Source organism: Nicotiana tabacum, chromosome 10 (genome assembly GCF_000715075.1).
Source record: "Nicotiana tabacum cultivar K326 chromosome 10, ASM71507v2, whole genome shotgun sequence".
NCBI lineage: Eukaryota > Viridiplantae > Streptophyta > Magnoliopsida > Solanales > Solanaceae > Nicotiana > Nicotiana tabacum.
The window spans coordinates 82886941-82909689 of NC_134089.1; the positions used below are offsets into that span (position 1 = coordinate 82886941).

The following is a 22749-nucleotide window of genomic DNA, read 5'->3' on the forward strand; positions in this document are numbered from 1 at the left end:
GTGTGGGTGGGAATGTATTTACCCACTTTCCACATACCTGTTTTCTTCTTCGACGCACGCAACATCCAATTACATGGCCAAAACCACCTGCGGCAAATAGCCTTGTATACCGTCGGACTTGACTCCGATACTTGCATTTCACGACACTGTTTAACATTGTGCATTTTACAAGCCCTGCTTACGCGTGCTTTATCAGGAAAAAGCATCCCCTTTGCAAGCACCGTTGGTCTAGACTCATCCCACATTGCTGTCCGGATTTCATCAAAATCCCGTGTGAGAGCTTCCACATCCGGCACGGCTGGCAAGTTATCAATATAAGGAATCTCCCTTGAATGAAACGGCACTTCAGACTCGTTCACTTTTCGTCTATGAGGGGCTCTCTTCAAATCCAGTTCTTCCTCCTCGTCCTCTTCATCACCATCCTCACGAGCAAATGGTGTCTCATCTCCCGATTCATCGGCATTGTTATCGTAATCGCTGTTCTCTTCCTCACTCTGTTCATCTGCCAGATCCTGATGTAATACGTCATTTTCGGGCAATTGAGTGAGTACGGGTAGTTCAACTTGCTCGTTTTCACTGCACATTTCAACAAAAATATAAGCTGCTAAATTAATAAATGTTTTATATATGGTTGTAGTTTTTCACTTACAAGTTGTAATGTGATGACATTCCATGATGGACGTTTTCAGTTAGGTGATGACTACCGGATGGGTCACTTGTAAAATTCATATCCGGCCGGTACCCCCTATTAAATAAATGAGCGTTAAATTTTATTCAATACGCAAAAATATACATATTAACACAAATGAAAATTGTAGTTTACCTCTCTTCTTGTGAATTATGGATAGCAGGGTATAAATTATTTTCTCGCTGCTCATTCGCCGACGGTGATAAATTTAAATCAAGAAAAATTCTTTCATATGAAACATGTCCAGCAAAACCTGATCCAGAATAACCACCCGATGACTGGGGGTTATCTCTACTACGCACAACCTCATTTTTTGGAACGTCTTCGACCTTCACGTACATCTCCAACATTGTGATTACAAGAAATTTCCGGCATTCGTCGGGAGTCCTCAAGAAATCACTCAAAGTGTCATCATCGTCAATGTTAAACTCTGAGTAAAAAGCAACCCCTTGCGGCGTAACGGAATACGGTTATCTTCCGGTTACTTTGAGTATCACTGAACGTTTTCTCACACTCATTTTTTTGCATAACAACGACATCAATGTTTCGTACTCAATTGAAAGTGGCAATTTAACATTACACTTAGCAGGTAAACTGTAGCCCACAGAGTTATTCTCCATCACAACCTCACCCCCCAATATAATGATACTCTTATTCTACGTTCTTCAGACATAATGAAAAAATGCTGGAGAATTTAACAACAATAGAAAGCAAGAAGAGTTAAAAAATAAATTTTGAATGATGTAGGAGCGATTATAAGATGTTTATATAGAAAATGGCTAGCCGATTTTTTTTTTTTTATATAGCGCCACAAAAAGTGGCGTTATACACATTTAAATTATTGAACCCGGACATTATTGGTGGGGTCAGGATAAAAGACATATAGCGCCACTATTAATGGCGCTATGTAAGTTTCTCAGTATAACGCCACTAATAGTGGCGCTATACAGTAACGGTACAGTTAACGTTACTATATAGCGCCACTATTAGTGGCGTTATATATACTTTGGTAACTTTTTTTTTTTACACTTATTTTAGTAACTTTAGTAAAAATTAACAATAGTATGGTTCCGCACTCTTGTAAATGCAGTCTTGTAATGTATGGGTGAGATGATTAAAAATGCGTGGGGCTTACGAGCTATATATTTAAGCAATGAAAAGATGTTCTTATACATCCAAACGGCATATATGCCTTTTCTATTTTATCTAAAGAACTTGGACTATATATAACAAGTTTCCAAATAGACCCCCGACATCCTTCCCTCCAAAAACTTCCCACCTTGCTCTTGAGGAGACTCGAACTCACAACCTCTCGGTTGGAAGTGGGGGTTGCTTACCATCAGAGCAACCCCTCTTGGACTATATATAAGTGCAGGATATTTTTGAACAACTAAAAATTGCTACACATGGTGAAAAGGTCAAGACTAGTAATTACGCCACAGTGCCAAAAGTATAGACACTTTGATACGAAGAATTCTTGATTTGTCGCAGTGCTTGTTTTTTTTTTTGTTTATTTGTTTGGTTGCTTTATTTTTCGTCAAAGTCTTGAATCTTAGGTTGAGGATTGGTTAATTAGTAGCACTGATAGCTTGGAAGACCCAAAATGGATGTCAAAGGAGATGGGTGTGCTTACATCAGAAGTGATGGAATGCTTACACAAGCAGCCACACCAGTAAATCCAAGGGAAAACAAAAAATACAACATGGTCCTTAGCTTGGTGACACATAGATTTCCTAGATCATACTCCTTCGGGTGCGACCTTTACCGAACCTGCATGAACGCGGAATATTTTGTACACCAGACCGCCTTTCGTTAACCAAGAATTAGCTTCTTGGAATTACTCTTTACTCTTCTGATGTTCGGTATTTATATCATAAGTAAACGAGAGTATTTAAGGGAGTAATAATTTGTTTCGGAACCTAATGACTTGCTCCCAGATACAATAACTATCACGACCAAAAATTCACTAAAGGTCATAATGGCGCCTAACGCCACCGTCAAACAAGCCAACGGTGGTTGATGAACTTATTTGCTCATTTTATTTCCTTTGAAATTATAATTATCCTTGATTAAATAATATGTAATGAAATATACACGGCGAAATGATAATATTTACGTGAACTACAATAGTGAATAACTAGTAGGAACCCCCCGAAAATCCGGTGTCACAGGTGCATGTGCATCTACTAAGGAGAACAATAGTAATACAACATCCGTTTGGAATACAAGTGAGACAAAAGAATATAAATAACTCTGATGAAGACTCTATATGGTGTGAATCGTAACATGAAATGCAGTTCACCATAAAGTCACCGCAATAGCCACGCCTCTATACCTAGAGGACCATTGGAAACATATATCTACCTGCACAATAAGTGCAGTATGTGTAGCATGAGTACGTAAATCAACGCGTACTTAGTAAGTATCTAGTCTAATCCCAGAGAAGTAGTGACGAGGGTAGACATCGACACTTACTAGAGGTCCAATAAATCAAATACAGTAAGACGTAAACAGACGTGAGGCAGAGTAAACAAACGAAATAATCAAGTATAAATACGTAGTACAAATCCTCCTCTGAACAATGAACTCAAACTCTCAATTAGCAGTTCCCTCCTCAACCGAAGTATATATATAATGGACCTCACAAATAGGTGGTCACAATTCAAGTCGGGAGAACTCACAAATTCACTGGCTTCTTGTCAAATATTACGCACGATTCCATAAGAGTATTTATAAAAATGTTGAGGCGTACAACCTGATCCCATTATATTGTGTGCACTGTCGAGGGTTGAATGACACGAACCATAAATACATTTATTATGCTGCCGAGGAAAACGGCCCGCTCCCATTAAAGTGGGGTACATAATCCTGCCGATGTGAAAGACCAGATCTCATCATAATGTGCGCACTGCCGAGGTCGAACGACACAAACCATAGATGTATTATACTGTCGAGGCGAACAGGCCGATCCCATTAGAATAAGAAGCTTTAGCGGGTCCTTGACCCCACTCAGGAATAACCGTGTGAGTTATGGACTTTACGAAAGCTTTTCGATAAAATGCACAACACGGGAGAAATTCGTAAGAGGAGTTCAATTATTCTGTGGCTAGCCATGAATCCCGTCAAATCTCTACAACAGCAAGTTTATCACTCTACGCAAGTCTAGTCTCAAATCGTAATACGAAATAAAGGAATTAAATGAGCGAAGATAACTCTTACAGTACAATTATAGCATGGCGTAAACCTAAGTCTACCTGGACGATAACAAGAGTTTAGCTACGTACGGACTCTCGTTACCTCGTACGTACGTAGCCCCCGCAACAAGTAGCACATATCAAATACATCACCTAGGGGTAGTTTTCCCCTCACAAAGTTAGACATGAGGCTTACCTTGCTCCGAAGTTCCATAACCGGCTCCGATTCCACTCTAATTCCTCAAACTGATACACATCGCTCCAAAACTAGTCAAACAATGCACAAATAATTAAAAATATGCTCTAATAATCATAATAAATTAATTCATAATAATTTCCAACTCCGCTCGAAAAGTCAATAAAGTCAACTCTCGGGGCCACGTGCCCGAATTCCAAAAAATTTCGAAGATAATATTACCCATAATATTATGAACTCAAATATATAATTTATTCTCAATTCCATGTCCAATTTCGTGGTCAAAACCCAAAAATACCAAATTCTAGGTTTTCTTCAAAATCTCATAATTTCCACCAATTTTTATGTTCAAATCCATGTATTTAACTCACAATGTGAAGAAATCACTTACCTAGTCATGGGTGACTAAGAAACGCCTTAAAAAATCGCCCCAAGTTCAGCTCCCATGGAAGATTTGAGATAAAATAAGCCAAAACTCATTTTTGCAAACTTATACACTGCCCAGGCTACTTTCATCACGAAGGCGGCACTGCCCTCGCATTCGCGAAGCTCAACAAACTTTAGGCCCAGAATTCCTTCTCCGCGTACGCGGCAAGTCCCTCGTGTTCGCGAAGTACAACTTGTTTCATCCCCCAGTTCCTCTACGCGAATGCGTGACAGGGCCCGTGAACGTGAAGCTCTGCCAGCCAGCCCTTCGCGAACGTGTATGCCCAATCGCGAACGCATAGAGCAAAAAGGCCCAGTCCAAACTTCCTTCTTCGCGAACACGTGAGGCCCTTTGCGTTCGCGAAGAACAAAACCAGCACCAGCATCTCAACCAAAATTGGTCTGAAATCACCCCGAAACACACCCGAGGCCCCCGGGACCCCGTCCAATCACACCAACCAGTCCCAAAATATGAAACGAACCTGCTCGAAGCCTCAAATCACACCAAACAACATCAAAACTACGAATCAACGATCAAAATCCTTCTTTAACTTTAAAACTTCCAAACTTCGACGAACACGTCCGAATCATATTAAAACATTTCGGAATGATGCCAAACTTTGTGTGCACGTCACAATTCATGATACGAATCTATTCCAAGGCTCAGAACTCCAAACGGACATCGATAACACAAAAATACACTTCAAACCAAACTTATGAAGTTCTAACACTTTCAAAATACCAATCTTCCATAATGAGCGCCGAAATGCTCTCGGGCGACCCGGTACTCAACCCGAACATATGCCCAAGTCCGAAATTATTATGCGAACCTATTGGAACCTTCAAATTCCGATTCCGAGGTCGTTTAATCAAAAGTCAAACCTTGGTCAACTTTTCCAACTTAAAGAATCAACTCCGAACTTCCCGAAATTCAATTCCGACCATGCGTACAAGTCATAAAACATGAAGTGAAGCTACTCAAGGCCTCAAACCGCCGAACGACACGCTGAAGCTTAAAACGACCGGTTCTACAAGTGAAACCTCTCTATCCATCTCAATTATGTATTTTGGTGACATATATTTGATGCTTAATTTGCCAATATTTTGTATTCAAATAAAGATTTCTTTATTTGACTCTTGTTGCCATAAAATCACAATTTAAACTGCAATATTATGAATCGAATCACAATAACCTTCTACTATTACAATTTCATTAAATCTTTCATATATATTCTCTGTTAATTATGTAAAAATGTTAAAAAAGAAGTTTCTTTACTTAATATTTTCTGAACAATTCAACTCATTTTGGGATTTTTTTGAAATTACGACGAACGATTTACAAGGAAGGAGGGGGGGGTAACAGTTATATGTCAATGTTAGTAACCTGCTGCTGTGTTAAATTTCGAGTTTTAGTCATGAGAATTAAGTCATCTTATAAATGTAGTATTTTATCTCTTTAACATATTATCCTGATACAAATGCATGTTCAAATTAATTGAGTAAGCAAATTTTGAATGTCATCGAATGCTAAAGAATAAAGAAAAACATAAAAGAAGGTAAGAGGAGATAAGAGAGCGAGGGTTACGTTGTTCAAGTAGCGCTAATAATTAGCATTCTTCACCTTCAACCCTAAAGTTGTGGGTTGAGTCACCAAGTGCAGAGTTTGGAAGCAACAGCGGAGCCAAAAGAACTGCCATTCCACGTATGGAATGGAGTCGCATGATTTTGATTCATTTATGTTACTTATTAGAGCTGTAAAATGGGTTTAGCCTGTGAGACCAGCCCAATCTAGCTCGCTAGTTAGGTAGGTTGGGCTAGGATTTTTAAGTCCATTTAAAATTGATGCTTATAAACCCGGCCCATGTCAGCCCGCTGGCCCCTTGAGGCTTGATCGAGGTTGGGTCTGGGCCAGCCCGTGGGCTAAAAATTAATAAATTAATTAACTATTTAATATTTAAAGATGTAAAGACTAAAAAAACTATTAATTATAATCCCCATTTCTCAACCCTAGATTGCTCATTTACCCTTTCATATTAACTAGAATTTACATTTTTGACATGCATGTAATATGGCAAAATTAGTTTTTCTTTTGCTTAATTAATAACGAACTCGAAAAGTTTTACTTGGCCAATAGTAATCAATTTTCAAAAGAAAATATTACTTTAAGTGGCCAATGATCAGTTTGGATTACTTTAATATATATACGATTAATATGTAAATTGCTCTTTAGTATAGAGAAAGATCATTTTTGAATACACACAAAAAAAAAATTGACCACTAGCAAATTTCAGAAATTTTTAAAAATTTATGGTCTATAATGATGAAATCAGCAAATGATAAGCATTTAAACTTATTGAAGCAATCCTTGAATCTGAGGAAAATGAAAGAAAAGCATTAAGAAAATATTCATGTAACTTTAAAAAAGAAGAATTAGAAATATAGAGAATTTGCATTTCAATTACGAGACTCCTCATCAATATCAAGTTTTTTTTACGCTCTAAGCAAACAGAATTTATTTACATGATTAATCGACTATGTCACGAAAAAACATTTAAAGAAATTCTTTTTTCTTAAAAATAATTGAAGGGCCGGCCCGACCTAGCCCGTGGCCCTCTTAGGGATGGGTTGGGCTGAGCATTTAAAGGCCCGTTCATGCAATGGGCCGGCCCGTCCAAGCCCTCCAAATTTAAAAACCCGCAAAACTTGGACTGGGCTGACCCGTTTTGACAACTCTATTACTTATTATATGCCATATGGTTGGTCATGACTCAGATTTCTGAATTTCTACCACGTGTCATAATTTCAACGTACTAAAAATGATTTTTTTTATGATTAATTACATAATACATTGAAATAATTCTTAAACAAATTTTTGTTCTGAATTAGAAACTGCACTATATATAAGAATTGTCATCCAACTAGAGTAAAGATATACATATATAAAGACATCGCATTGATGTTTATTTTGTTACATCAAATTTCGTTCACCGCGGAAATTAGCAAATAAACTTGGAAAGTACTATGATCGATTAATGCCCCCAAGTAAAGAAATTAAAGAAAGAGAGAAGAAAGCTAATCAACAAGTCTGAGTTTAATTAGAAAGCTAATCAACAAGTCTGAGTTTAATTAATTGACTAATGTGGCAAACTAATGTTATCATCATCAAGATCATCTAGTGAAAGGAATACTTCATCCAAACATGAAAGCTCCGCGCTATCATTTTCGTCATTGTCAGAGTTGCTTTCGTATACACGACAAATTACCCATTTACTATAGTACCCCTGAAGAAAAGCAACAAACACAAAAATAAGAATTTAACTTATAAGTATACATTTATAATACACTGATTTTTTTAGTATCATTTAATCTGTTATAATAGATTATCTGCTTAAATTTAAGGTAACTAGTTCCAACCATTTATTAATAGTTACCTACAGTTACTCTCGCTAATCGGCCATTTTAAAGGTCTTTTTAACCTAGCTTTTACATTTGGTCTAAAATAGATGTCATCTTAACATAAATATCAAGAAGACATTATTTTTTCCTTTCAGATTTACCCTTATTTTGATAAATGATCGGTATAACTTTCTGAAAATTCTTCTCATGTTTGAAGAGAAATAAATGGTAATTTTGTCAAATAATTTCTTATAATTAATGTTATTAACTAATTTTCTTAAAAGGCATGTTAAAACGTTAAAATGGACGGGAGTGAGTATCTTTTACGTGAGTTGCTATATAAAATTTTTAATACTTATATATCGTCTATAGAAATTAAACTCCAAAAATAATTAAATTTCATGAGCCACATTATTATTTAGTATGTCAAAGGGGACATACATTTGTGGAATGAGTTGTTGATGTTCTAGAGGATGATCTAGTTGCTGAAGCTGAAGAATGAGAAAGCCTGTATTCCTGCATTAGCCAATTGGTTTTATGGCCTTGTGGTGGCTCATCACCCATGTAAAATGCATAGTATTTCTTCGTCCCAATAACTTTGTGATTGGAACTTGACATTATTGATTCATCAACTCCTACAGGTTGCCAGTATCCATTCCCTGTGATTCTGGTCTCATTTGTTGCCCTACTATAGAAATACCATTTGTTTCCTTCTGCCATTGCTTTTCCTGCCAACACCATATCATGCATGAAAATTAAAATTATAAGAGTTTTAACTTGTATAAGGTAAATTATTTGCTAACAGGTTACGGTGAAAAATACTCTAATAGACGTGACAGTGTTAAACAATATTTTTTCGCAGGCACGTGTATACAAGCGTGCGCGCGCACATATATATATATATATATATATCCAATTAAAAACAAGTGTAGGAAGTATTTACCATCCAAATCCCAAGGATCATAGGGATAAAGATGAAGATCGGGAATGACATCAGGATGGCAAGGTAAGAGAGAAGCTTTGCGTTGGAGAAAATGAACAACCAGCTCCTCATCTGTTGGGCTGAACCTAAAGCCAGGTGGTAGGTTTACATTATTATCCCCCATTAATTCAACTATATATGCAACTCAATTAGTACGACGTTCGTGCTCGTCTTGGACTTGGCCGTGCCCTTTGGATTGGTCAGGCTCATGGGGCGCTGACGTCAAGAGGAAGTACTATTAGAAAATTAGAAAGAATGAAAGATTGATGTATATATATCTATGCAAATATATATGATGCAGGAAGAATACAAGAATAGTAGAAGGATATATATTGGAATATATGTCTAATAATGATAGGATTAACTGAGGACAAAGGAATGATTTTATAGTGAGATAATGGGAGGACAGAGAAAGAAGAGACTATTGACGTGAGAAAGAAGGTAAAGTTTAGGATCATCAACACCACCACCACCATACTGACCTCATTTCTCAAATTTCACGCACTCTCTCCATTATATTTTCTGCTAGCTTCAATGCAGGGTTTGCTTCGCTTTTGTTTACTTAAATGGTTATCGTTGGCTGGTGGCTATCTAAAGGTGAGGGGTGATATACCTTTTATATTAGGAGCACGGGTGTTAGGATTGAAATAATCTCGTGTCATGCAGAACTTAGTAAAGCAAACCTTGAACAACGATAAATCTGACAACAAAAGAGAAATATTACAAAAGAGACACAAATATTTAACGTGGTTCGGTCAATTGACCTACGTCCACTGCGGAGATGAGCCAATCCATTATATAAAAGAGAGTACAAAATATCAAGAGAACAACCTCAGGAAGAGGCAAACATAAGTGGCATACTAACACTTGTCCTGTAAAGTTCTCTCCCTAAATACGACTCTGAAACCCCATATGGCTACATTAATTGTGGATGCTGATGAATAAGAAGAAGCCCTCAATTTATAAAAGTACAAACATTTTCCTACAAGAAAAAGGACTAGCAAAACACGGAAGAATTATATTTTCCTTCTAGGAAAAAAAAATTCAATTATAGTAAACATGTTGCCCTATCCTTCAACAGATAGAAAAAACAAATATGGCAAGAAAATTGTGGCAAACACCTAACAATTCTCCCCCCTTGGCTTGAATTTTCTGACAAAATAAACTTGATCCACCTTCTTCTCATAATCTTCAACAAATCGCATCTCCAAATCTCCACCGCGAAGTTTGTCTCAACGTGAGTAGTACTCTGGTCAAATTTCTCATACAAAAATCATAATTATCGTCAATAGGTTATGGCTAGAACTAAACCAGGCAAGATAAACTTGTCTTGAACCTCGATCTGATACCACTTGTTAGGATCGAAATAATTAGGTATCATGCAAAAGTTAGTAAAGCAAACCTTGAACAACAATAAAATTTGTTGGGCACATGCCCATGTTGTCTAGCCAAATGTACAATGGCCTAATCCTATTCTCTTTTGGTTTCCATTCCTATTCGGAATTGAATTCGGTTTTTATTCATAATTAAAGTTGGTTTTGGCTTTAAGAGAAAGCAGTAGTCATTATCTATAAATAGGACAAACTTGGAGAATTATTCTATGCTCATTAGTACAAGTCTTTGAAAGACTTAAGCACATAAGAGTGGTTTTTGAGAGAGCATTCATCAATAGAGAAGAGAGAAGAAAAGTATTTGTTTTGCTGCAAATTCTGATTCCGACCAGCCAACTTCAAATCACGTTTTCCGATTCGCTAACTATTGGATCGGGCTGAAATTTTGACTGAGTGTTCGTAACATCTTGGTATTGGAATGGTGAAGATCGTATTTTGAGACTCGTAGCATCTGATTTCGAGTCCCGAATAGTAGCTATAGTCTTGTGACTTCTCCTCATTCTTCAATTGATTTGTCGTTGCTCATGTTGTTGTTGTTGTTTTGTGTTTTGCACTTGTTGTGTAGCCAAATTGGAGAATATTTGTAACCCTCTTATTGTTATAATGGAACTTTTTAGATCTTTGTGATCCCGTAGTTTTTACCTTCGATTTGAAGGATTTTCCACGTTAATATGAGCAATATGGTATGTTTAAATGGGAGAAATCATAATGTTTAGAGAAGCAAGATGAAAGATTTGTTATTCGTAAAGAAGATGTATCTACCCATTTTTGCAACTCATAAACCCAAGAGTATATCTGATGAAGATTGGGATTGCGAGCACCAACAAGTATGTGGATATATATGACAATGGGATGAAGACAATCTTCGCAACCATATTGTGAATAAGACACATGCGAGACGTTCTGGAAAAAGCTTGAGACTCTTTATGCTTCAAAAACTAGGAACAACAAGTTATTCCTACTAAAGCAATTGATGACCTTTAAATACAAGGAGGGCAGTCCTATCCTTGATCATATAAATAATTTTCAGGGTGTCTTTGATCAGCTGTCTGGATTGGGAGTTAATTTTGATGATGAGATACAAGGACTTTGGCTTCTTAATACTCTGCCAGACTCTTGGGAAACTCATTGTGTTTATTTAACAAATTCAGCTCCTGGAGGTAAGGTGACCATGGAATATGCCAAGAGTAGTGTATTGAACGAGGAAGTAAGGAGAAAATCTCAGGATTCGTCCTCACAAGTAGATATCTTGGTTACAGAAGACCGGGGAAGAGATAGAACAAGAGGTTCGAAGAATAGAGGTAAAAGAAGAAGTAAGTCAAGGTCCAAATACCATAATATTACATGCAACCACTGTGGCAAGAAAGGACATATCAAAAGGTTTTGCCACAAGTTGAAGCAAGACATTAGATAAGGAAAGAAAGTTGAAAATAATGAAAACAATGTTGTTGCTATTGTTCGAGATGACCTTCTTTTTGCGTATGATGAAAACATCATCAATTTGGTATCCCATGAGACGAGCTGGATAGTAGATTCTTGAACTACCTCACATGTCACACGAAGAAATGACTTTTTCTCATCTTATACTCCTATTGATTTTGGAGTATTAAAGATGGGCAATGCCAGTGAAGTTAAGGTGTTTGGTGTTGGCATAGTTTATTTGAAAACTAATAATAGTTCAACGTTAGTTCTTCAAAATGTCAAGCATGCTCCAGACCTTTTTTTCAATTTGATCTCCGCAGGAAAATTAGATGATGAAGGTTACCATAATACCCTCTTTAATGGCCAATGGAAGCTCACCAAGTGTTCATTAGTGTCACGTCCCAAAAATCGTGGAACGCGACCTGCGCTCAACCGAGTAAACCCGACTGAGCAAGCCTGTTAGATTTCATTATACCCAAGCTAGTTCATGAATAAAGAGGGAATGTTGTCCAATTTATCAAAACACTAAGCAATCTTCCATTAGCAACTTTCATTTCATTTCCGTTAATGACTTCATTCATAGTTTACAAAATATTACAAGTTTACAAGTTAATGGAAAACATGCTTATCAAGTACCAACTTTTCTAGTCTGGACTCTCAACATCAACCACCACCCACAAACAGTCTATAGAACCTCTAAATATAATAGAAGAGTAATAGGGAAATGCCGGCAACAAGGCTCCGGCTATACCTCAAAACGTGATGAGAAAATGAACAAAAGATACATGACATGACCCCGGGATGGAGTGGGACTCACCAAGACTTCTGGGAAGAGAGTACCGCTATCATTAGCCAATGCCGCTCGCTGTAGAATCACCTATATCATTAAAAGATACAGCGCCTCCGGTAAAAGGGAAGTTAGCACCGTCGAATAGCACTAGTATGTAAGGCTAAAAGTCCTCTTTGAGAACAGAATAACTATACAAGCAAAGAAACCACAAAACAGTAAGTCAAAAGCAACAATACACTAGCATCCAATTTGAAACATGTAAGTCCTCTAGTTTACGAAAATAATATATATAATTTTTGGTTGGGAGATCATTAGCACTGATATGAATTATACCACCGTCTTTGTTAGCACGGAGTCCGATCACAACCCGATCGGCTAGGTTGTCCCTTTGGAGACATATACCACAATCACGATTTCCAGTTTTGAATTCCCAGTTTTGATTCCCAGCACAATACCACCATGTGTGCGGCATGGCATCCGATCAAGGCCCGATTGACTAGGCTGCCTTCCCACATATGTCGTGTGGGTTGGCGTTACCAATTTACAAATGTTACCAAGTTCATCCCAATTAAGGGGAATAACCCCGATCCATCCCTACACCAGCACGTGTAGTTTCAGGTGTGAGCCTTATGACCCACCCTTCCTCGGTTTTGCTAATGATACTCCCAAAAATATTTTTGATTTGATTTGATATTGCACACAATTGTAGTATAAATACAAGTATACAAATATAGCATAAACACCCATGCTTACCTCAATACCTTTCACATTTTATAGTTTTATTAATGTATTCAATCTCTCTCGATATCAGTATTTCTTTGGCCCTTTGGGCCTTTCACAAGATTCATCTTTTTCATGGCACGAAGGCCGCATTTGGTTTTCCACATTTCCATCTCCTTTAATTCCAAGGATCACCAACCAATATCAATGTACCGAATATTTCGGGAATCATATATTTTCGAGTCAATAGTGATAAAATCATCAAACACAAAGGATTCTTTCCAAAGGGGAACATGCCAACCAACAATTGAAATATACATTGAAGTCATAAGCAAGCAATCACCTCAACTATCCTTGAATTATCCCTTTTTCCATCGTGAAAAATGCACAATTTCAACATCGGAATGTGTAAGGACTAACATTACATTGAATGTATTTATAAGGCAAAGCATTATCTAAAACAGCCACTTATGGGCATAGTTCAGGTACAAGGCCTTTAGGCCATTCTATTTTTAAAGTTAGTTCATAAGAGATGAGTCGAGGCTTATTACCTAACTTGTTTCACATTTTCTCATTCGATTTATTTCCAAACATTTTTACAGTTTATCAACAAATAGTCACATTCAACCAAGGCATTTAGTATATATAAGAGCAACTAGGAGCATTAAACAGATCGAATTCTTCTCACATGATTAGTATACTAACCTTCATTTAAATTTTGACTCAAGGCTATACCATTTTGGTAGACAAACCACACTTAAACTTACAAAACAATATGGAATTCATTTTCGAGAGAGAAAGTTTAGCCTACATACCTCGATTGAGCTTTCCTTAAGTCCTACTATACTCAGTGACTCTTAGCAATGTCAATCTCTTAGGAACATGACAAATCGAACCACAAATTAGAGAAGTGATCATAGTTCTAGCTCATTTTAGCATATTTTCAAACACTAAGTGGGCGTTATGCTTTTAAAACTATTTGTGAAAGATCCTACCATCCCTCATCCCATCATTAGCTCAAAACCTCACCAAATACTTTAAGAACTCATGCATGATATCCACTCTCATCCTCATGGATTACCTTTCTAATGGTCTATCCTAGTTATATCTAGTAATTAAGAGCTTGTGTTATAGAACCTTACCTTTTAGGAAGAAGACCTAGGTGCCTTTCTTGACAAATCTTCAAGGTTTAAGCAAGATCTTAGGAGAAATGTTGATGAAGAACCCCTTCTCCCTCTAGGACCCTCTTTCTCTCTCTAAATACATCAGGAAATAGGCCTAAAATGAAGGGTAGCATATAATATATCGACATGGGGTCGGGTCAGAAAATTAGAAATTTGGAGCTCCGAAACAGATCTGCGATCGCATAATTGATATGCGGCCCACAAAAGGGACTGCGAAATAACTCCCAAAACATAAACAAACTGCTCGGGTATGCGACAAGAATGCGGTCCGCATACCTATTCTCGGTCGCATAATGCGCCGCAGAACTGACACTCGCAAAATTCCAAGGAGATTATTTGATGACTATGTGGCCCGCATATTGATTATGCGATCGCATAATTGGCCGCATAATTGACATCAAAATTAGCCAACATACTGTCTCACTCTGCGGCAGATATGCGGCCCGCATTGCTGTTATACGGTTTCATAATGGGTGGCAGAAATGCACCCTTCTAAAAAATATTTTCCTTAACTTTTTAATGCACAGATCAATCCAAAGGTTCCGAACCGCGGTGAGCTTTACGAATTTCTAACACATATTCCTAACTTGGCACTACGAGATCTCGGGTTTTGAGCAAAAATTTTCACGGGGCCTTACAATTAGAAATGGCTCAAGGAGTCAAGTCTTCTCAATTATAAGTGACACAGGGCTCTATTCTTAATGAATCCAAAAATTTGGTGGAAAGTTATACTTTATCAGAATTATAGCACAGAAGATTGAGGCATATGAGTGAGAGGGGGATTATGTGTTTAGCTAAAAAAGGTTTGCCTTTTGGAGTGAAACAAGCAAAACTAAAAAGGTGTATCCATTATTTAGCTTGCAAACAGAAAAGGATTTCTTTTCATATCCAATCCTCCTTCAAGAAAGCCCGATTTATTGGAGCTAGTCCATTTTGATTTGTGCGATCCTTTTAAAGTAAAGTCAAAAGATAGTGCACTTTACTTTGTGACCTTCATTGATTATCATTTTCGTACTCTGGGTGTATCCTTTGAAATCTAAATCAAAAACTTGGCATGTTTAAGGAATTTCAGGCCTTAGCTGAGAGATAGACGTGGAAGAAATTAATAATAATGGTGGTGAATATTGTGGTCCCTTTGATAACTATTGCAAGGAACAAGGAATTCGCCATTATAAAACTCCACTCAAGACACCTCAATTGAATGATTTGGCGGAGAGGATGAATAGAACTCTAGTTGAGATAGTTAGATTCTTGCTTTCAGAGGCTAAAGTTCCAAATACATTTTGGGCGGAACACTTAATGTTGTTGCTTATGTTATCAATTTGTCTTATGCTGTTGCTTTGGATGGTGATGTCCTAGATAGATATTGTTTGCTAAAGATGTTTCTTATGATCACCTATAGTTTTTGGGTATAAAGCTAGTGTGCATGTTGCTAAAGATGAGAGATCGAAACTAGATGTCAAAACTAAACAGTGCATCTTTATCGGTTATGGTCAAGATGAGTTTGGGTATCGTTTTTATGATCCATTGACAATAAACTTATTAGACATCGTGATGTAATATTATTTGAAGACCAGACTATTGAAGATATTGACAAATCTGAGAAGATAGATTCTCAGAGTAATGAAAGCTTAGTTTATATTGATCCAGTTCCTATTGTTAAGGCACCTATTGCACATGAAGGAACCTAAGACAATAATGAAGATAGTGATTAAGATAAAAATGATCATCATGGTGTAGGTGTTATGAATGCTCCAGTTGATGAAGTTATGGTTGATCAGCAACCAATTCCTGCTCAGGTAACTACTTCGAATGCTCCCGAAACCTCTCTTAAAAGATCTACAAGGGAGAAGTAAAAATCCATGTGTTATCCTCTTGATGAGTATGTACTTTTGACTGACAAGAGAGAACATGAGAACTATGATGAATCCATATAAGATACTCACAAAGATCAGTGGGTAGAAGTCACGGAAGATAAGATGAAGTCACTCCATGAGAATGCCACATATGAGTTAGTGAAATTGCCGAAAGATAAGAGAGCTTTATCTAACAAATGGATATCAGAATAAAGCAAGATAATCATACCTCTGCGTCTAGGTACAAGGCAATGTTAGTTGTTAAATATTTTGGCCAGAAGAAGGGAGTTAACTTTGATAAAATTTTCTCCCATGTTGTGAAGATGTCTTCTATTTGTGTGATTCTAGGCTTAACCGCGAGTCTAGATTTAGAGGTTGAGCAAATGAATGTAAAGATTGCTTTTCTTTATGGTGATTTAGATGAGAAAATTTATATGGAGTAGCCTGAGGACTTCGTAGTTAAGCTTGCAGATAAGCATGTGTTTTGCAGAAAATTGGCAGGCATGAAGCATGTCAATAGCTCATCTACTTGAAGACATATTTGGCCCCTTGGTTGGAGGGAGAGTTTGTTGGGCACATACCCATGTTGTCCAGCCAAAGGCCCAATGACCTAATCCTATTCTCTTTTGGTTTCCATTCCTATGCAAAATTGGATTCGATTTTTATTCTTATTTAAAGTTGGTTTTGTCTTTAAGAGAAAGCACTAGTCATTATCTATAAATAAGACAAACTTGGAAAATTATTCTATACTCATTGGTACAAGTATTTGAAAGACTTAAGCATATAAGAGGGATTTTTGAGAGAGCTTTCATCACTACGGGAAAATAAAGATACGATGAAATTTATTAAATGTCATATTAAACTTTTTAAATATCGCAAATTCGTTTATCGATATTTATTTTACATTTGCATCAAATGTCGTAAATTTCAATGTCGTTTATTTTTCGACATTTAGGTAAATGTCGTAAGAATTTTACAACATTTAGTTTACGACACTTAAGTAAATGTCGATAAGAAATTTACGACGTTTATTTTACGATATTTAGGTAAATGTCAGTAAGAAATTTATGATATTTACTTTTAACCTTTAAAAAATATTAGTAAGAAAATTTACGACATTTATGAAAATGTCGTATTTACATTTATATGACTGTCAAAAATGATTAGTGACATTTTCCACAACTTTTCAAAATGTCGTATTGAAAATTCCAACATTTAGATTAATGTGGGTACCAATTTTTTTTAAAAATGTTAATAATAATCCTCTATTTAGTTTTATCATAACGCTTTACATTCAATTTGTACATCCACAAATGTCAACCTTCAACTAACATGAAATATATATAAAACAAATGTCTTGTAATACTATAATCAAAGAGCAAAGTAACAATCTAAAAAGTACTTTGTACAAATAGATGATGCCAAATCAAATGATTTATTCTCACGTAAAACTCAAATCCAACTAAATCATAAAAGACAGTAATTTCAACATGTAACTACATTATTATCAACTTAGAATGAATTTCCTTAACTTCTAGACTAAATCCTGCAACAAAGTTTTTTGAAACCACCTCTCCATGAGTTAAGCTTTTCATTTCCAGTAATTCTCCTTCAAAAATACTGCACAAGAAGTCATACAAAAAAAATTATAACTATATAACTAAGGGAATTCTTTCCTTTTCGATTACAACAAATAAGGATACCAAAAATAACCGATTGGGATTCGAAAAAATAAACATTGTATAATGGGTATATAGCAACAACTGAAAAGAAAAAAAGAAAGAAAATAAGGCAAAAGAAAAGAGAGGAAAAGTATCTTAAAATTTTTCAACCTTACTCATTTTTTCTTTGTGCCTACTTCACTAATTTTAGTCTTCTTGATTGTGTTAACCTGAGGAGAAATATTAGATTGGTTACTTTGATAGTTTACAAAATTTAAAATTTTGCAAATTATAGAATACAAGATACAAAAATAAGACAAAACCGCATGAACTTCTACCTCAACCCTTTATCAAAATCCCTTTGTTAAGCTTGAGATTGTATAATGACAAAGGAAAAGTATAAAAAAAATAGAAAGGAAAAAGATACTTGATGCTCCAAGAATAGGTTTGCTTTATTAGAGCTCCAATAATTAACTCATGCACGTCATTGATCCTTTTCTACCCTGTTTGGACGTTTAGCTAAGCGCTTATTATCATTGTCGTATGGCTTATAACTGATTCTTTTTGCCTCATGCTTCCATTCTTTACATTTAGTCCCAACTGATATCATCAAAATATGTCTCATATCCTAAGTCGCATTAGTATTTTCCTGTAAACATAAACATATATCACACACACACACAATATATATATATATATATATATATATATATATATATATATATATATATATATATAAGCATATCGTACCTTACTTAGTATGTAATTTTTTTCTTTTTTTAAGTACCTTAATATGAGCCCATATCCTGTTCTTAAACAGATCAGGCACAAGCCTCCAATCTTTATGATTTAATGGATCTAAAATGCCATTTCGTGCTATGATTAAGCAAAATCAAACTATAGAACACCAGAATTAACATATTGAGTAAATAAAACTTTCGAAAAACTAATTTCAAACTGATATTTGATTGAACTAAATTTAGGACTATTTTATATTGAACTACTAACTAAGATCATGTTAATCTAATCCTTTTCAAATAGCACCATTCCTTCTATACAGTAAGTTTAAGTTGAAACATAATCTGCAAGCAAACTTAAAAAGCGTAAATAACTAGGGAAGAACAAGCGTAGTGAGCACTTTCAGAACACCAACAATCTTATATTTGAAATACGGCAAAGACAAAACAAATTAAAGACCTACCGAAAAAAAAACTTTCATCCATCAATTAGTCAATTATGTATCAAAATATAGCAAATTAAAGTTGCCTATAAAAATCTATGTTCCTTGTGTTTTGTTTAATAAAATCCAAACAAGTATAAATAAGAAAAAAAATTGTTAACTAAACTAGGTACCTACAAAAACTCGAATATCACATGCACAAATTCTTTTAAAAAACTATTATCTAAAAAACCTAAAAAAAAATAAAGAAAACTATTATCTAAATTGGGTACCTGCAAATATTCAAATTTGCATAATTTTGTGGAGAATTAGCGGCACTGAAAGTAATCTGAAGAAAACAAATAAAATCCTTCAAAAGTCTCAACACCAAAACCTTCTCCTTCTCAAAGTAACTGCGATAACACAACGGAAGGCAAAAAATTAGGTCTTTCGAATAATTAGAACTAATAAAGGAAGCTATATTTTTTAGAATTTGGAGGAGGGAAGCCAAAATTCTTACCGCCAAAATCTTTTCCTTTTAAATCACAGATACACTCCATACAGCTTTTTTCGGTACACTAATTTGTGGTGGGGCAATATATTCAGAGACAAAAATCAAATTTGACTAAAATTGAATTGAGTTTGATTAGAGATTGAGCCAATTTGACAAATTCCAACATCTTAGGGTCTTGAGGTGCTTCTAACAGCCCAAGGAGTAGTACGGCGAAATCCCTAATCTTTGGGCCTTTAGTTGGAAATTGTGTCTCGGTCCTACATATAGTTTAATTTTGCATTTTTATCTTTAAATTCAACATCTAGTAAATAGTAGGAATAATATTTTTTATGGAACATTGAAATTTTAGTCAAATATTTTTAAATCGGCATCCTTAATTTTAAAGGATTAGTATTTTACTTAATACGGGAATCTTTAAATTTTTAAAAAATTATAAAAATAACATAATAAAATAATATAGAAAGTACATTAAAAATTTAAGAAAATTAAAAAAGATTAAAGAAACTCATAGAAAAATAAAATATCTAGAATTTTTTTATAAGTATAAATAACACTCCACCAAAGGATGTGATGCAGTGGATGAGACTGCTCTTTCTTTAACTAGAGGCCTCGAATTCAAGCCCCGGGTATGGAAAAATCCTTGGTAGGGAGCGGTTCCCCCCGAATGAGCCCTACTCGGCGCGAATCCGAATATAGTCGGGCTCCAATGTGGATACCGGACACCGAATGGGGAACCAAAAATAAAAACACAATAGTGTTAAATTTATTATATATGAATTATCAAATAATTAAAATACTAAATATTTTTTAAAAATATTAACAAACTACATATTTAATTACCTCTCAAAAAACAAATAATCAATAAACTTTATAAGTACAATAATTTAAATAATACTCCTTCATATATAAGTATAGTTGTAGTAAAAGAATAAAAGTCTCATAATTTTGGGAGAAATAAAGAGCATTAGAAAGTGAAGATATAAATTTCGGGCTATTCATTTTCAAAAGAAATATTCAAATGATATTTACCTTCACGATATTCTCACTCGAATAGTAAAAATGCAATAGTATGACTCGATATTTAGTTAATCTCTAAATAAATATATATAAATAGAACTTTTATCATTCATTTATTAAATTATTTTGAGGGTCAATATTACTAATTAGAAACTTTGATATATGATTTACGTAGTAACTCCCGAACGCTGAGGATAGGCGTGTTCAAGATGCACAACTAGACATTTGAGGCGTAAGCCTTACAAAACTAAGCCTCTCACACGAGTTGCCGCAACAAGTGCCTCGCCCAGGAATGACATGGATGAGTCCCAAAAAGATTTTAAGACATTAATCGACAATGGCATAACTCGTCTATTCGGAGGATAAATATCATAATATTTTTAAAATATTACAATATAAATAATCTTGTTTCGATTCTAGACAAAGAATAATTTAACAATTAAAAATTTCAACATTAGATGTACATGTTTGTAATTATCGACTAATAATATGATTTAAAGTAAAACTCATTTTTTTTTACATTTGTATCAAATGTCATAACTTTTACGATATTTCGTTCAAACATCATGTTTTAACTATATTTTGTATCAAATATCATTATTTTTTTACATTTGTATCAAATATCGTTGTTTTATTGACATCTTATATCAAATGTTATTTTTTGCAACATTTAGTATCAAATGTTGTAGTTTTTACGACATTTTTTCATAAATGTTGTTTTTACGATATTTTGTATCAAATGTCATTTTTTTACAACATTTAGTATCAAATGTCATTATTTTTATGACATTCTATATCAAATATCATAATTTTGACGATATTTCTTCATTAATGTCGTTGTAATTACGACATTTTGTATCAAATGTCATATTTTGATGACACTTAGTATCAAATGTCGTTTTTTTCCTGACATTTTGTATCAAATGTCGTAGTTTTTACGATATTTGTTCATAAATGACATGAATTTCACGTTTGCTCGACGTTTATTTCAAATGTCACTAAATAAATGTCGTCCTATCCTCACTTTCTTGTAGTGCATCAAGAGATAAGAGAAAAGAAAAGCATTTGTTTGGCTGCAGATTTTTATTCTGACTAGCCAACTTCAAATCACGTTTTCCGATTCATTAACCGTTGGATCGGGCTGAAATTTGGACTGAATGTTCATAACATCTTGCCTTTGATGTGAATGGTAAAGATCGGATTTAGAGACCCGTTGCATATGATTTTGAACCCCGAACAGTAGCTCCAGTCTTGTGACTTCTCTTCATTCTTCAATTGATTTGTTGTTGCTCTTGTTGCTATTGTTGCTTCGTGTTTGGCACTTGTTATGTAGCCAATTTGGAGAACTTTATAACTCTATTATTGTTATAGTGGAGTTTCTTAGATCTTTGTAATCCCGTGGTCTTTACCTTTGATTTGAAGGGTTTTTCACACTAATATTTGGTGTTCTTTATCTTTGTTATTTTCGGGTTTGCCTCTTCCTCGAAACAGGGGGATCTACAATGATACTTATAGGTTCCTCCTCAGGGAGGAAACAGAACCCTGCGGGAGACCTAAATCAAACAAAAGGGTAGGGTTAGCAACTTTTCTTATGTAGAAAAAGTCAGTTTACCATGGTTCTTGGCCCTCCACCCCTATTTGGGGGCCAACTCCTTCCACCAACAGGTTTCTGGCTTAGTGATGTCTAGAATCTTCTGAACCTATCGGTCCAGGCCTTCAACCTTTGGTGGCATCCATCGAGTAAGAGGTAGATTCATACATAAACGATTACAAGATTCAGAGAAAGATGGAGTTATGGTCGGATGATATCCTTGGTAGCAATGACTACAACCCGCTCCATCATCCACGGTCATTGTCATCATACATGCTAGTAAGCGAAGCATGGTGGCCATGCTTGTTGAAGTTTATTACTCTCACATGGAAGATTTTGTGGGAGTAGAGATCCATCATATATTCCAGGGTGAGGGGCTCTTTCGTTTCCAGGCATAACCGCCGTAGACAGAACACCGTTCCCCACACCGAAGGGCCCACCTGAGCAAAACAGACCTGGTACCAGTGGCACAACTTTAAAATTACGCGGTCAAGTCCCCCACTCAATGAGAATGGGCCCAAAGTGAAAGGGTATGTGTAAACGTACGTGAAACCCTTCTTAG

General features: G+C 35.5%; 1 protein-coding gene across 1 annotated transcript; it reads right to left on the bottom strand.

Moving 5' to 3' along the window:
- Window positions 1–7423: 7423 nt before the first annotated feature.
- Window positions 7424–9426, bottom strand: LOC107779714 (NAC domain-containing protein 104-like). The gene is made up of 3 exons (XM_016600190.2): window positions 8844–9426; window positions 8342–8628; window positions 7424–7785 (listed from the first exon to the last, which is right to left on the bottom strand). Exons 1-3 carry the CDS (start codon window positions 9004–9006, stop codon window positions 7639–7641), a joined length of 597 nt encoding a protein of 198 aa, XP_016455676.1. The 5' UTR covers window positions 9007–9426; the 3' UTR covers window positions 7424–7638.
- Window positions 9427–22749: the final 13323 nt, after the last annotated feature.

Excerpts from the sequence above, each read along its gene's own strand:
- LOC107779714 (XM_016600190.2), bottom strand. The coding sequence starts at position 9,006 with ATGGGGGATAATAATGTAAACCTACCACCTGGCTTTAGGTTCAGCCCA. Across the intron at positions 8,629-8,843 it reads TGATCCTTGGGATTTGGATG|GAAAAGCAATGGCAGAAGGA; the intron begins GTAAATACTTCC and ends TGGTGTTGGCAG. Across the intron at positions 7,786-8,341 it reads CAACAACTCATTCCACAAAT|GGGTACTATAGTAAATGGGT; the intron begins GTATGTCCCCTT and ends GCTTTTCTTCAG.